Consider the following 13,742-nt stretch of genomic DNA (forward strand, 5'->3'; position numbering starts at 1 on the left):
AAAAAGAGAGATTTATTTTTCATTGAACTGAAGATATTTGGGTTCAGAAAAAGCTAAATCCTGCTGGCACATACCAAATCCCATCTTTGAACACCCAAGGTTCTTTCTTGAAATATGTTGGTCAGGAAGATCCATTTTTGCTGATAGATTTCAAACAAATGCAACAATGTGTCTATATGGACAGAATGGAAATCATTTTTAAAATTTTCACTCTTGGAGATGCAGCTCCACTAGACAAAATACGGCATTCTTGTTAATATTGCATTAGTGGAATATGAGTTAAGCAGCAAAATCCAGCAGTTTTTTATCAATATTATGAAAAGGCGGCCACGAACATTTTTATCAGATAAAAATGCATGAAACGCCTCTCGCTGTTCAAATTCAACAAGGAAATGGTGAGTAATGCGGCGAGGACATAATTAATTGCAGCTTCCATTCGTCTGTTAGGTTTGTTTGTTTCCCCCCGCCATCATCGCTTATTGGTTTCGTTCTGCCTAAACAACGCCTGATGTCCGACCTAAAAAAAGTCGGCTGCAAACGTATCAGCGGGAACGGTACAAAATGTATTTTCCGGAGTTTGTGAACTCACAACTACCGCAAGAATTCATCTTGTTGGTAAGGTTAGATGTTATCTTTAGTCGAGAGCAAGTGCCAAAATGGCTGCCCCCTGTGATGGATAAAAACGGCTGGATTTTGCTTCATAACTCATATTCCATAAATGTAATATTAATCAGAATGTCATGTTTAGATTACTGAGGTCACATAGAACATATTATTGTCTAGAAATGTTTAAGGTTGACTTCCCCTTTAAAAGGTCAAAACAATTTGTTGTTAGTTAGAACTATAGTTACAGAGTAACATGTTTACCAAGCTCTTGTAGTAAGTGCATCCATTCTTCGACTTGTAACCTGAAGTCGTCACTGTGCCGTGACCTATGCATATTTGTCATAGTCATCAAATCCTTTTCTATCTCAGAGAAGAGATATTCTAGGCCTAATTGTAGAAAAGGAAAATAAAAGATCCAAATCAACACGTAAAATAAACTTGTGTTGAGGATTATTTGACATGCTACATTATTAAATTAATAGTCTTACCAATGATAATTATGGCATCACATGAGGCACCAGAAGTGGAATCCTTTGTTAATACTTGCGGTTCAGCAAGATGGCAACAAGGACCTGTACAGTTATGCAGCTGGAAAATACGGTTCATCCACGCATGTTGAATTGTTCGAAATTTCTGTTCCATGGAATTCTCCTTTTGCGCATCGATACAAATCTGAAACAAAGTATTGACTTTCTGTGAGTTTATTTCTGCACTGTATCTTCAACAACAAATTTCTCACCTTATTGATGAGTTCCTGGTGATGTTCAAAAGGCTGATAAATAAGCTGTGCAAGAGTTGCATTCTTATCAGAGGCATTCCATAGTCCAATGCCTGTCACATGGAATATATGTGTTTTTAAATGTTTATATACAGCGCATTTTGTGTAACAGAGTGTATCAACAATGCAATTCAGGGACTGACCTTTGAAAAAAGCGCTACGGTGCTTCGGTTTGATTGTCATGCTCCGGAACCTGGCCAAAATTTGAAGACGACGGCTTAAATCATCAATGGTTTCTGAAGTATCCTGAAGCACTGCGTCACCAGCAGGTATGACGTTTGATAGGTTTGCAACTTGCTGCTGCCAGTCGCTGATTTGCTCTTGAGCTTGGGACAATGCAAGCTACCAGAAGGATAATACAAATTATATGAATATGAACTCAACCAGCCAGGCTCAATTACAACTCCTACAGAAAAAGGGTTGGTTTAAAATGTTACCTCTGTGAACAGGAACTTGTTCCATTCCTGTAAACATCGTCTGCAAAGAGCTGTGAGCTCCCAAAGCTCCTTACGGGCAGTGAGTTTAGGAAAGTCAGTCAAATCAGTCAAGTCCACTGGATTTTCTAATGAGAAATGACATCACTTTTAGCCTGTTCTATAATTGGCTGCATTTTACGCATATATCTTTAGAATTTTAGGCAAGTAGAATGAAAATTCCCTTTTTCTGACCTACGAATATTTCACCGGTCCTGGACAGCTGTTCCAGGTTGGACGTGGCAGTCTCCACACGTAGACGCATGTAATTCAGTTCCGAGGCCAACTGTTCAGCGTCTTGTCTTGGATCAAGAAATTGCCCAGAGGTAGCATTTGAGACTATACTTCTTAAGTCGGAAGCCATCCATGGGAACATTGTGTACAGCGCTGTAGCAACTGTGGGAAGACGGGAACGCAAGATGCTATCTGCTTGCTTCAAGTGGGAATAAAAGCAATCCCACATGTCCAACATCTAAATATAAGATGGAAAACATTATGAACAACAAAGCACAGTGTGTGCACAACTTAGATAAGAAACATATTTGAAAAAATGTGTTGACTATTTATTTTATTTTTTAATTTTTTTTACCTTTTTCTCCAAACTCAGCTCCTGAATGGTCATGTTTCTATAATAAATACAAATACTGTACTGGAGGGTTTGATTGTACTCCAACCGTTCCTGCATTTCCACCAACATGTTTATAGACTTCCACACCTGAGAATACATTTGACTATTAAATACCTTTCGTGTTTCAATAAAATATTAGAAATTAAATCGAACAACGTTTAATTTATTTTGGTGATCCTGACAGGAATTCATTGCTATCCTACCAGGAACGAAAGGTGAGGCAGGTATAAAAGAAAGAGAAAAAAAAACCAGATTGTGTCCATACCACATCAACATATTTTGGCAAGTCATGCAAGTCTTTGGGTTGGATCCTGAGAGCAGCAAGAGCTTCCTCCAAATCATGCAAAAAGCTCTCTGAGCGTAGTTTCATTTGCTTCACTAACTCTTCCTGTACTTCATTTTCAATCAAACTCAACTGCTGCCCTAGAATACAGAGTGAAAAACTAAATAAAAACACAAGTTGGAACCTTTCCTCAAAGTTCCTCAACACACTTAACTTATTGTTACCCATCAATATCAATTAAAAAATAATAATGATGGGCAACTGTGCCATTAGGCTAACAATATGAAATAAATCCAAGTGATCATTATGTTTTGGCACATGTACTACATTTGGGCCAAATATGTATGTTAATGGAAATGAATTTCTGTGTCATTTTGCATACCTAGATACTCCTTCATGCGACTACAGTGGATAATGAAGAGCTGGTTGGAGGTAGAAATGCAAGAGGGAGCGGCTTGGACTTGTTCATTCCATCGGCGCAGCATCTTAATTAGATCCTGATACAGTAAAGCAGATTGATCCTCCAAGTTTTCCAAAAGGGCTGAACTCCATTGGCCAATGAACACATGGACACCCAGCAACCACATATAAGGTCTTAACAGCTGTTGGATCTCAGACTCTGCTGCCTGTTCAAACAGTAGAGACAAAAAAAATGAAATATATTGTATGTTGATATTGGAGATTGAGGCCGTATTTTCTTGGAATAGAATGCTTGCCTGCATCAGCTCAGACTGTTCTTTGTTGATATGTATTGCCACATCATTGATGGTAATATACCACACAAGCTGCTCTTTGGATAGAGGATAGTACGAGCCAGGCATTCTGTGGCCCTGCACTGTCATCAACTTCCACTGGGGGCGCTGTTCTCTGATCCATTCACAACAGCTATAATGTGTAAGACCAGGAATTCCATCATTGTCCTTTATCTCACCTATAAAGAAGAGATATACGGTAATAGGAAACTGAAGAAATTTGCATATTCCAAGCATTTGTGCATAGTGTTAACTCATTCACTGCTATAGACGTAAAAAATTGATTTGAACTATTTATATTAGTTTAACATTTTTTTCCCACTTTTGTTAACAAGAATATGAAAACCAAATTATTATTATTTTTAGAAATACAGATATAAAATGTGTGATTAATCGTGAGTTAACTATTGAAGTCATGCGATTAATTACAATTAAAAATTGTAATCGCCTGACGCGACTTAATAATTAATCTTAATTAATTAATTAAAAACGTAATTAATCGTAATTAATCTGACTTCACTAGTTAACTCACAATTAATCACAAATGTTACATCTGTTCTAAATGTACAATAAAAAAAAAGTTTTTATACTCTTGTTAATGAAAGCAGATTTTTTTTTAAACTAATAGAAATTGTTTAAATGAATTTTTAACGTCTATGGCCGTCTATAGCAGTGAATGAGTTAATGAAAGTGAACATTTTAAGAAGAGAAGTTGTCACAAGTGGGCCCACTCAATTACCACCTTTACTCTTTTTGATTTGATTGTTTTATATTTATGGTTTTAAGTGTTTTTCCCATATAAACTTGTACTGTAATTGTAATTTTACTACTGTTTTCGTGTACTGTAGTTGAGTAATAGACTATGGCGTAACTAATGACATTTGTACAAACTTGGGTTATTTTGCCAATTTCAATAGGTCTGAAATTGAATAGGTCTCTCTCTGTTTATGTTATTGATTTATATTTTTTATTCGGTTTGTTTTTAATGACCGTATGTTCAAAATAAACTTCAAACTTCAAAGATGATTACTTATTAACTACAAATAATGTATCTTTGGTCGTCTATCTCCAGCAACAGTGGTGAAAAGCAGAACAATTATGATATGGCAGAAAGTACATGAAAAGATAGTTCAGCTATATTTAAGTTTTAAATACAATACAAGAACCATTTTTTCCTCAGCATCTTCTGTAAGTTGTCATTTAAAAAGATACCTTTAAAATTAATGACGTCAGGATATGGAGCACAGGTGAGGTCAGATGTTACCTCCTGATAATCAAGGGCGCTGCTGACCTCCAGGAAAAAGCCACAGGTGTCACACATCTACCAGGGAAAAGTCACCAAGATAATTATAAACTTGCAGTTACAAAAAGATTTACATTTTTGGAAACATAAATGACACCTGGCTTATGGAGTCGCCGGCAGTCAGAAGCGCCTGAGTGAGTGTTTCTTGGAAGAGATGTACAGGTGGGTCGAGAGTCAACTGACCAGCACCAAGACATAAGTCAGTTTGGAAGAGGCAGCTATCGTGAGAATTCTCTCTCTGACAAAGACAAAAACATTCAGGCAACATATTGACTTCAGGACTGTGATTCCCATTCACTGTAAGAAATCAATCAGGTGTGCCACGAAAATGTATTCAATTGTAATTGGTCCGAATGACTTATTTATTTGTGTACCCCGCCTACTGCCCCGAAGCTGTCCGGGATAGGCTCCAGCACCCCCGCGACCCTTGTGAGGATTAAGCGGTTAAACAAAATGGATGGATGGAAGGCTTTATTTAGCAAAAGGTGAAGCATTCACCTAAGTAAATTGAGACAAGATCATCCTTATTTAAGTGAATATTCTTTTTGTGACATTTTTGTATGATGGCATGCCATGAGATTTTTCCAATGTAAAATACTTTATGTGAATTGGCTCAGGTTGAGAAAGCCTGGTTTTAGAAGCAAATAATTTAGTGGAAAACAGCCTCTTGTTACCTTCAGAACGTTGCTGAGGAACAACGTGACATTTTGCTTGATGATGGTGACAAGACTCTGCATGATGACATAATTAACGAGCGTGGCAAAATTGCCCAGCTTCTGCAGGACGCTCTCAGCATGGGCAAAGTCCTTCTGCAGCTCATTGAGGTGGGCCTGGTGCAGGTGCATGGGCTTGCAACAATGATGTGGCATCTGCGCATAGCGGAGGTGCTCCTGAAGTTCTTTGAGGACCTTGTAACTCTTCTCTTTGGCCTGGAAAGAACATTTATGTAGACTCGATTCATTTTTTTCCAACGCAATTTCCTCAAACTTTATAGTAACTTTTAAACTACACTGTTTACATAATAAATAAATAAATAAATAAACTACCTTATTAAGGATGTCAATGCGAAATTGGGATAGCTGCCTTAGACTGTGCAGAACGTTTTCCATACAGCTCGCCAGAATTTTCTGAAATTCCAACAATGTGTATGTTTTTGACTCATCCAGAGGTAGCAAGTGTATCATTTTCAGCTCTTCTATACTTCTGTAAAAAAGTACATTCTTAGTACAGGTAGTTCATGTGATTTCAAGTTGCAAATTGCACCACCTGTGGCGACATCACAAAAAACAAAGAAAAACACTTGCAGAGTTCATCCAACTTGGGATGCTCACTTAGCTGAAGACTTGTGAGCAGGGCTGGGGAATCCAGGTCCAGAGAGAACAAAACATTAACTAGTTTGACTTCAGCCACAGGTGCTTCTACTCAACAGGTGCTTGTACGAGCTTGTTTACCTGCCAGTTAAGTAGAAGCACCTTATAAAGCCAATGTGTGGCAGGGTTTTTACTTTCTGGACCTGGATTTCCCAACCCTGCTCATGAGATTTGCTGACGTCTCACATTATGTCACATGATAATGATTTTAGTTGTTTTTACTCTTGAGGCAAAAATGTTCCCACTGCATTTTGGTTAAGGTCCAAATTGTGTGAATCTCGGGGATTCAACTTCAAGCGACCTGAAAAAAAACACTGACTGACCTGGATAAAAGAAGGAGGCCATTTCTGTACTGGGCAATGTTTGTTAGCAGGAGAGCTTGCATTTCCTCAAACCTTCGCTTGTAAACAGTCTCACGCACATTTCTATACCACCTAGTTAGTACAAAAGACAAACAAGAGGGGTGGACATTTGTATACAATACATACACAATATACATTTTTTTGTATAATACACATCATAGTCAGGTGCACCAAGATAAAGGGAAAGTCAATAATATTTGACAATAATATGTTCTATGCAGCCCCATGTTATTCTGTTTAGTATTGCATTAGTGGAATATGAGTTAAGTAGCAAAATCCAACTGTTTTATCCATCTCAGGGGGCGGCCATTTTGCCACTTGCTGTCGACTGAAGATGACATCAATGTTGCTCAGGTCTCAGGTAACAACCAATCACAGCGCAGCTTCAGAAAACAGGTGAGCTGTGATTGGTGGTTGCCTGAGCAATTGTTATGTCATCTTCAGTCGACAGCAAGTGGCAAAATGGCCTCCCCCGAAATGAATGAAAACGGCTGGATTTTGCTTCATAACTCATATTCCACAAATGTAATATTAATCAGAATGTCATATTTAGACTAGTGAGGTCATATATAACATTATTGTCAAGAAATGTTTAAGGTTGAATTCCACTTTAACTCATTTGCTCCCAAAAACTTATAAACATGTTATATTTTAAATATTGCCAAGGTCCCCAAAACGTATTTATACGTTTTTTAACGTATTTTTTTTTATGCTAGAGCATACAGAAGGCTTTGATGCAGCCTAAACAGATTTTTGTATGATGATGAAACTTAGCTATATTCTAATGCTAATTGCTGCAAAATGGAAACAGATAGAAATATACATTTTTTTTCCCCTGATGAGAGAAGAGAGTAATGTTTCTTTTGGTAGATTCCATGTTTTTATAGCAATAGAACACAATATTCTGTGGGCCAAGCGAAGGGGGTTGCTTCAGAGAAAATGGCTCGGAGTGAATGGGTTAAGACTCTTATGTTGTATTTTCTGTAAATCTATGCACTTACAGAGCGACAGCATTTCGCAGAATGAAATCCCTAAAAAAGGGGACCGCCTGCAAAGCTGTCCACAGCGCCGACTCCCTGTGCCACTCTTTCAAAGTGACCACTCCTCCGTAACCCCTCTGTGTGACGTGCAGAACTGTATTGGGGGTGAAGACGTAGTGCTCGGAACCAGCCTCACTGACTGGGACAACTTGCAGATCATAGGGTCTTGAGTGCAAGAGACAACAAACACACATTTAATGCTGTATGTTCGTGCACGACCAGTTGGTTTAGCAAAGCCGAGCTGTACCTGTACAAGTCACCCTCTTGTTCCTTCAAGTAAAACACCTTTAGTTCTCCCACGTCACTTTGCTTGAGGAACAACTGGACTATCTCCATGCCAGTGATGGGAACCTTTTCCACAAGAGTCGCCCTGAAAAATATAACAAAGTATTGAACTTTATAAAAAAAAAATATAGAGTAATAACATAATTCAACAGAATGTAAACGATTAAATAGGTTGTGCACCATGATTTAATGCTGTCATCCGATTCAATGTGCTGCTCCTTCTGGAGATGTGGCTAATTTCAACTAGACATAAAGTAGGATGTGTAATGTATACTATTGTTTTTGTTAGCATTATTTTATTTTGAAAAAAATGCTCAATACGTTTCCTTCAAGAAACATAAAGAGACAAACTGTGGTCTCAATCATACGCGTTGTGTACCTTTGCGCTGCAGCTTCATCAGTCGCGGGGACAGGGATGTCAGCGGATGATATCAAGGTCTTCTGTCTTGGTTTTTCTGTGCATTTTATCGGTGTGCCGGATTTCTGTGATCCTGCAAGACGGGGGCTTCCAGGAGAAACATTCGGACCAATGGTGGGAAGATTGAACAAGTCCTTTTTTGTGACTCTCGATGAGTCTTTCGCTGTAAAACTGAAACAACAATGGAGTACAGTAATATGAAATTATTACATAAGCAATGTTTCCCAACTTTTGTTGAGCCAAAGCCAAACAAATTTCACAAAAAGTAGACTGAAATGACCTCATCTCAATTTACCATATTCACACCTAATTGCACCAGCGTTTAATTATTCTGCCTTTCAAGATCACTCGCGTAGACTGATGAACAAAGATACACTATTTTCCGGAAAACAAAATCTATTTCACATTTGCATCGTGGGGATTCGCTGGTATTAAGTACTGTATATGAATGCATATTATTTATTATCACACTCATACCTCTGTGCTGCTTCATCAGCAGTCTTAATTGGCATGTCAGTACATGATGCAGAGGCATTGGTTGGAGGGTCTTCTGTCCATTTTGGCTCTGGTAATTGCACTCGAGCCGTGGAACAAGGACTTTGAGGGGGCACGCCCGGAACAATGGCGGGAAGACTAAATAAATCCCTAATGGTGAGTCTGGGTTCATCTTTATCTGTCAAACTGAATGAAAGATTAAAATTATGTGGGAATTTATATTATTCATGTGCTATAATACCTCTTTGCTGCTTCATCAAAATGGTCCGTGTAGGACACCGATGCTCCTGATAGAAGTCTTTCTTTCCATTTTGACTCTGTTAGGACTTTTACTGATCCGGCTTGTGCCGCAGGAACAGGAATGACAGAGGAGTCTGTGACAGCAACGATGGCAGAGGGATCAAAAAGGCTCTTGCGTAGCAAGGACACAGAAGGAGAACACGGCACAGGCCATAGTGGTGGCAAAGTGGCTGGACTGTTGCCGACCACAGAGGGTTCCTTTTTCTTTGGCTTAGTGTTTTGCTTCCCAAAGTCTGTTGATCGCTTCAGTGGTTCCATGATGGGACTCTTCCCTGTGAAGTGGCAGCGAACATGCTGCGCCAATATCGTCAGCAAAGCTCACCAACTGTGTCTTTACACATTTTCCCCTGCTCTTGTGAAGGAAGGACACAGTGATTAATGAATAGCACAAGTCATATGCTGTATCAATGTAAACATAAACATACCAAAGATTATTAGCAATCATTTTTAGCAAATGCCAACCACAAAATAAATTTTAGACAGACAATAGTGACACTATCTTGTGTTCAAACACTTCAGCAGATACTTATACACTTACAATAGATTATTAAAGAAATAACAAAATCCAATATTCACTTCTAGCTAATTTTCAGTAACAATGAACTCTTTTTACTTTTTAATACAGTATTAAAAAATATTGGCCAGTAATGTAATCAGTGTTTTCACCAAATAATAGTTGCAAAAATGATGCATAGTCGCTTTTAATTTACAATTGAATTATTAGGCAGTGATACTCGCACTCAGTGATTTATGAGTACTGTTTATGAGTGGCATATGAAGCTAACGGTGTGAAATTAATTTAAAAACACTAAATGTCGAGTTACCAAGAGCTAAATTGCATAAAGTAAAGTAAAACTAGCTACAGCTCGTTTGCTAGCTCGGGAAGCTAGCGAACATTCATGACGTCACTACCTAATGAAAATAGTTATTTTTGTATTAAGGAAAAAGCAGAACTTACACTTTGGGGACCTCTTGAATATAACAGCTGTTCTTTGACAATCACGTAGGACGGCGAATTGGACAAATTCGTTGATTCTGTGTTTTATAACGTCATGAAAGTGTTCCGCAGTGTAAGGAGTTGAGACGCTTTATTTTTACCTGCATAGTGGTTACCACGGCAACACGGACAACTCGACATCCCGGATCTTTTCGCCTAACCTTGAACGCCACCGTGACCGTGTCGTGCCGAGTCAACTTTAGCTTTGCCAAGGAATTGTTTGAACTTCACACAAAAAAGGGCATAATACTTACTGTACACTAAAAAGACCATCAGGGAGACAATAAATCAAAGTAAGTCATTATATTAATTCGACAATTCTCGTGAAGGTAGTTATTTCCTCTTTAAAATACTCACCGTTGGTGAAAAGCTAATGGTCGATTTTGACAAATTCCTATGTAAAGCTTTAACATTGTGGTTTCGTCGTTTTTAAACCAAATGTGTTTTGTTTTGTGGTTGTTTGTTTGTTTGTTTCCCAAATAGTCTTCCAAATATGTTCCCACATTAAAGCCAGATCTAGAAATATGGTCTTAAACAAACCCACATTCGACTAGTTAATTTTCTGTGATGTAGATTCAACACATTTTATAATTTCTGGACCATGAATATAAAAAGTCTACACACACTTGTATAAATGCCAGGTTTTTGATACTCAAAAAAACAATAATCTAAATATAAATTATTTAAAAACATGTTCCATGCCATGACCCAACATGTGCAATTAAATGAAAATCTTTTTGAGAAGGGAATTAAAATAAATATGTGAAATAATGTGTGCAAGTGTGCACACCCTCTTACGTGAGTAGCTGTGTTCAGAATTAACGAATCACATTTAAATATTGTTAAATGAGTTCAATATTAAAGTGCCTCTGATAACCCACACATACAAGTAAATCAGATGTTGTAGTAGGCTTTCATTGCCTTCTTTTTTTTTCTAAATCTCCCAAACACCTGGAAAATATAGAAAAAAAACGTGTTCTACTTTTACTACTTATGAACCTACTCATCAAAAAGTCCAGTATGACCATGTCAATGAAGTCTACCAGCCTTGTGCCTTTGTCGTAGGGCGCTGTCTTCTTGATGGTTGCACAGTAGTCTGGTTCCGTTTCCCATCTGAAACACACTTGATTTGCGGTGACCTGACACCCCCATTTATCACAATCACTCCCTTGTGTACCAACTATCCGCTCACTTTGCCAGCTTGCTGCGGCTGTAAGAGCGTCTCCAAGGCGATCGCCAGCTCCTCCGGTTGGCCAGGGAGAGGTCGGGTAGCATGACGGCCAGGGAGGCCTGCAGATCCGTCGGCCGGCCGCAGATTGCATGCTCTGTGGTGCAGTAGTAGGAGCACCGGCCGTAGAAGCACACATTGCCCACTAGGGGGAGCCGCAAGAGCATGGAGAAAGGAGTGGAGTGAGAAGTAATGACTGGACGAACATGCAGAACTGAACTGCCCAATCTTATACATGTGGTGTTTAAAGTGAAAATTGAACACAAGGACTACCGGGGGAGTTAAAAAATGTCCGGGCCAGCCTGCGGTCCGTCGTGATGTTTTTAATCTCTTTTATCACATCCACTTGCCTTCCAACTACTGGAGGTACCCTCCGATACCCCAAAATCCTGCACAGTAAAGAAACGCCAAAGATGAGAAGTGACAGAATGAGCACACCATAAAAGGGCAGAGACACATGATGAAATTACAGTGGATTTTTATGTAACAAGTAAACTCGGCTGCGCACTTGTCGTTTTCTAGAGCAGATACCAAAAACCGGGCCGGACTCGAGCATTTCTCCCCACTTCCAATCAAAGTCAGCAAGGGCCAGATTGTTAAATCAAGACTATCCTGACGACTGATTATCCTGTGACGCGGGTGTGTTAACTCAATCTGCTTCGTCAGGCCAACAATCGTAAATGTGAAACCTGTGCAATATTTTACGATCACAAATCCTTATGTGTGCTGTCAACGCCTAGTTGGGTTGAGCATCTTGGTTAATAATTTTGAAATGATGATTGGTGATTTTTGTGTGGTCGTACCTGTCGAGGTGAAAGGCTCCAATTTCTGCATTGTGTCGCTCAAAGTCAGAGAAATAGTAGAGGTTGTAGTTGGTTTCATCATCTCTCTCTTGCCTGCAAGCACAGAATGGAGACACCGTGCATTTGTCCACTTTCTACCGCTTGCTTGTCAATCACGACTGGGAAACTAAAGGAGGAGCATTGATCACCGATTCCTTCTTATTATTTCCAAGGTTGAACAGAGTCCTAGAATAGCTTGCGTTCGACCTGACAAGTTCTGCTGTCGCAGTACTTGATTGGAATCGATCTTAGGATGGATCTGTGCAACTGCAGGCTTCCTTGAGCAAGGCATCTAAACCCCAGAGGGATTCACACTAACTATGAATTTTTGACATCAATATGTTCTCGTCGTCAACTCACTTCATGGGTTTGAACATGGCCTGCCCATAGTTTGGAAATGTCATCACCAGCTTCAGCTGTGTACCCCCGGTTTTCTGCACTGGAAAAACAAAGATCAGAATGTTGTGGCAAGCGTTCCCAAAAATGACAGTCTGTCAAAATGTTGAGTGTGGTTGGAATGGAAACTACAACCTGAGCACAATAAACAAACGATTTAGAACATCGGATTATGGGTCTCAAAGGAATTGAGTTTATTGTGTCGAAAAATGACATCAGAGTTGACTTTGTTGGCCACGGGGCAATTCTAGCTAAGAGCCATTGAATAATTTGTCATGTCTACCAATGACTAGCCATTTACTGTACATGCTACAGTAAGTTGTGCATTTTAAAAGTCCCGTTTTTGTCGGACAAACCCACCAATGCATTTTCTCTCGACCCATCTAATTGTGCTGTGAAAGTGAAAGTGTGAACCTAATAAATGTAAAGCCCCGTACCATCCTCAGCTGATCCTCCAAGGTTATTAAAAGCCTCCTCGAAGCTTCTTGATTCTTACAGCATCAAACAGAGTGAAATCTGCATTTGAAAGTGTCACTCCTAAACTGCGAGTGTCAGCTATTCTCCACAAGCTGTTCTTGTCCTCCAAGGACACCCACCCTTTGACCTCCACTGTTGGCTCTGGCTATTTTTATAACACGCTTCAGATGGACTCCTCGTGCAGCCCCTTCACTTGAGACCACGGTCATAACATCAAATGGCCACAAATTGCATGTCGTATCATACCTGCGCTAACGATGCGGTGAGTGGCGAGCTGTTGGATCACGGACTCCATGTTGGGGTCCGGATGGGGGTAGAGCTGCCAGCGGGAAATGGCCAGGTGAAAGCGCAGCCAGGGGGGATGGCTGTCGCTGCTGCTGTTCCAGTGGGCATTGTCGTAACTTTCATGGCTCACGCTAACCCTGCAGACACATTCATGGTCATTTGGAGTGCCGCCTCTCAGGTTCGACATTAGTTTTTATTCAATCAATTATTTAAAGCGTTAAAAAAAATTAACTCCGTTTTATTTACTTCCTGTTACGTCCTATAACCTGCAGCCAAACTTAGCCACTGGTGCAAAGACGAAAAAATACATACTATAGGTAGTTTTACTTTCAGTTTTACTTGATGCTTGTTGGATAAATCTCAAGTAATTTGTACACTTTAAAAAGGTAAATTAGGATATTAGTTTAGGTCTTTGGCGTATCAT

At 39.4% G+C, this 13,742-nt stretch overlaps 3 protein-coding genes across 4 annotated transcripts in view; 1 reads left to right on the forward strand and 2 right to left on the reverse strand.

The window, feature by feature from the left end:
• The window catches only part of dnhd1 (dynein heavy chain domain 1), a 28,364-nt gene extending 17,793 nt beyond the window's left edge, over positions 1–10,571 (reverse strand). The window contains exons 1-21 of the mRNA XM_086081876.1: positions 10,052–10,571; positions 9,035–9,440; positions 8,776–8,979; positions 8,260–8,469; positions 7,843–7,965; positions 7,557–7,760; positions 6,517–6,627; positions 5,870–6,026; positions 5,498–5,752; positions 4,921–5,061; positions 4,733–4,841; positions 3,151–3,699; positions 2,751–2,908; positions 2,447–2,572; positions 2,053–2,329; positions 1,822–1,946; positions 1,528–1,726; positions 1,346–1,437; positions 1,095–1,278; positions 868–993; positions 75–172 (exon numbers count right to left, since the gene is read on the reverse strand). Of these exons, the coding sequence (XP_085938002.1) occupies positions 75–172; positions 868–993; positions 1,095–1,278; positions 1,346–1,437; positions 1,528–1,726; positions 1,822–1,946; positions 2,053–2,329; positions 2,447–2,572; positions 2,751–2,908; positions 3,151–3,699; positions 4,733–4,841; positions 4,921–5,061; positions 5,498–5,752; positions 5,870–6,026; positions 6,517–6,627; positions 7,557–7,760; positions 7,843–7,965; positions 8,260–8,469; positions 8,776–8,979; positions 9,035–9,351 (3,765 nt within the window). The 5' untranslated portion in view covers positions 9,352–9,440; positions 10,052–10,571. The remainder of the gene's footprint in view (positions 1–74; positions 173–867; positions 994–1,094; positions 1,279–1,345; positions 1,438–1,527; positions 1,727–1,821; positions 1,947–2,052; positions 2,330–2,446; positions 2,573–2,750; positions 2,909–3,150; positions 3,700–4,732; positions 4,842–4,920; positions 5,062–5,497; positions 5,753–5,869; positions 6,027–6,516; positions 6,628–7,556; positions 7,761–7,842; positions 7,966–8,259; positions 8,470–8,775; positions 8,980–9,034; positions 9,441–10,051) is intronic.
• fam20cl (family with sequence similarity 20 member C, like) overlaps positions 1–13,742 on the reverse strand; it is a 36,446-nt gene that overhangs the window by 20,673 nt on the left and 2,031 nt on the right. For both annotated transcript variants that reach the window (XM_086081864.1, XM_086081863.1), the window contains 6 exons: positions 13,280–13,455; positions 12,521–12,599; positions 12,122–12,214; positions 11,592–11,707; positions 11,283–11,463; positions 11,094–11,203 (listed from right to left, as the gene is read on the reverse strand). In XM_086081864.1, coding sequence (XP_085937990.1) covers positions 11,094–11,203; positions 11,283–11,463; positions 11,592–11,707; positions 12,122–12,214; positions 12,521–12,599; positions 13,280–13,455 — 755 coding nt within the window. The remainder of the gene's footprint in view (positions 1–11,093; positions 11,204–11,282; positions 11,464–11,591; positions 11,708–12,121; positions 12,215–12,520; positions 12,600–13,279; positions 13,456–13,742) is intronic.
• Positions 10,245–13,742, forward strand: part of pla2g6 (phospholipase A2, group VI (cytosolic, calcium-independent)) — a 54,724-nt gene continuing 51,226 nt past the window's right edge. The window contains exon 1 of the mRNA XM_086081860.1: positions 10,245–10,383. The gene's annotated coding sequence lies outside the window, so the exon portion shown is untranslated. The remainder of the gene's footprint in view (positions 10,384–13,742) is intronic.

Source organism: Leptonotus elevatus, chromosome 8 (assembly GCF_054856555.1).
Source record: "Leptonotus elevatus isolate MCC_2025b chromosome 8, RoL_Lele_1.0, whole genome shotgun sequence".
NCBI lineage: Eukaryota > Metazoa > Chordata > Actinopteri > Syngnathiformes > Syngnathidae > Leptonotus > Leptonotus elevatus.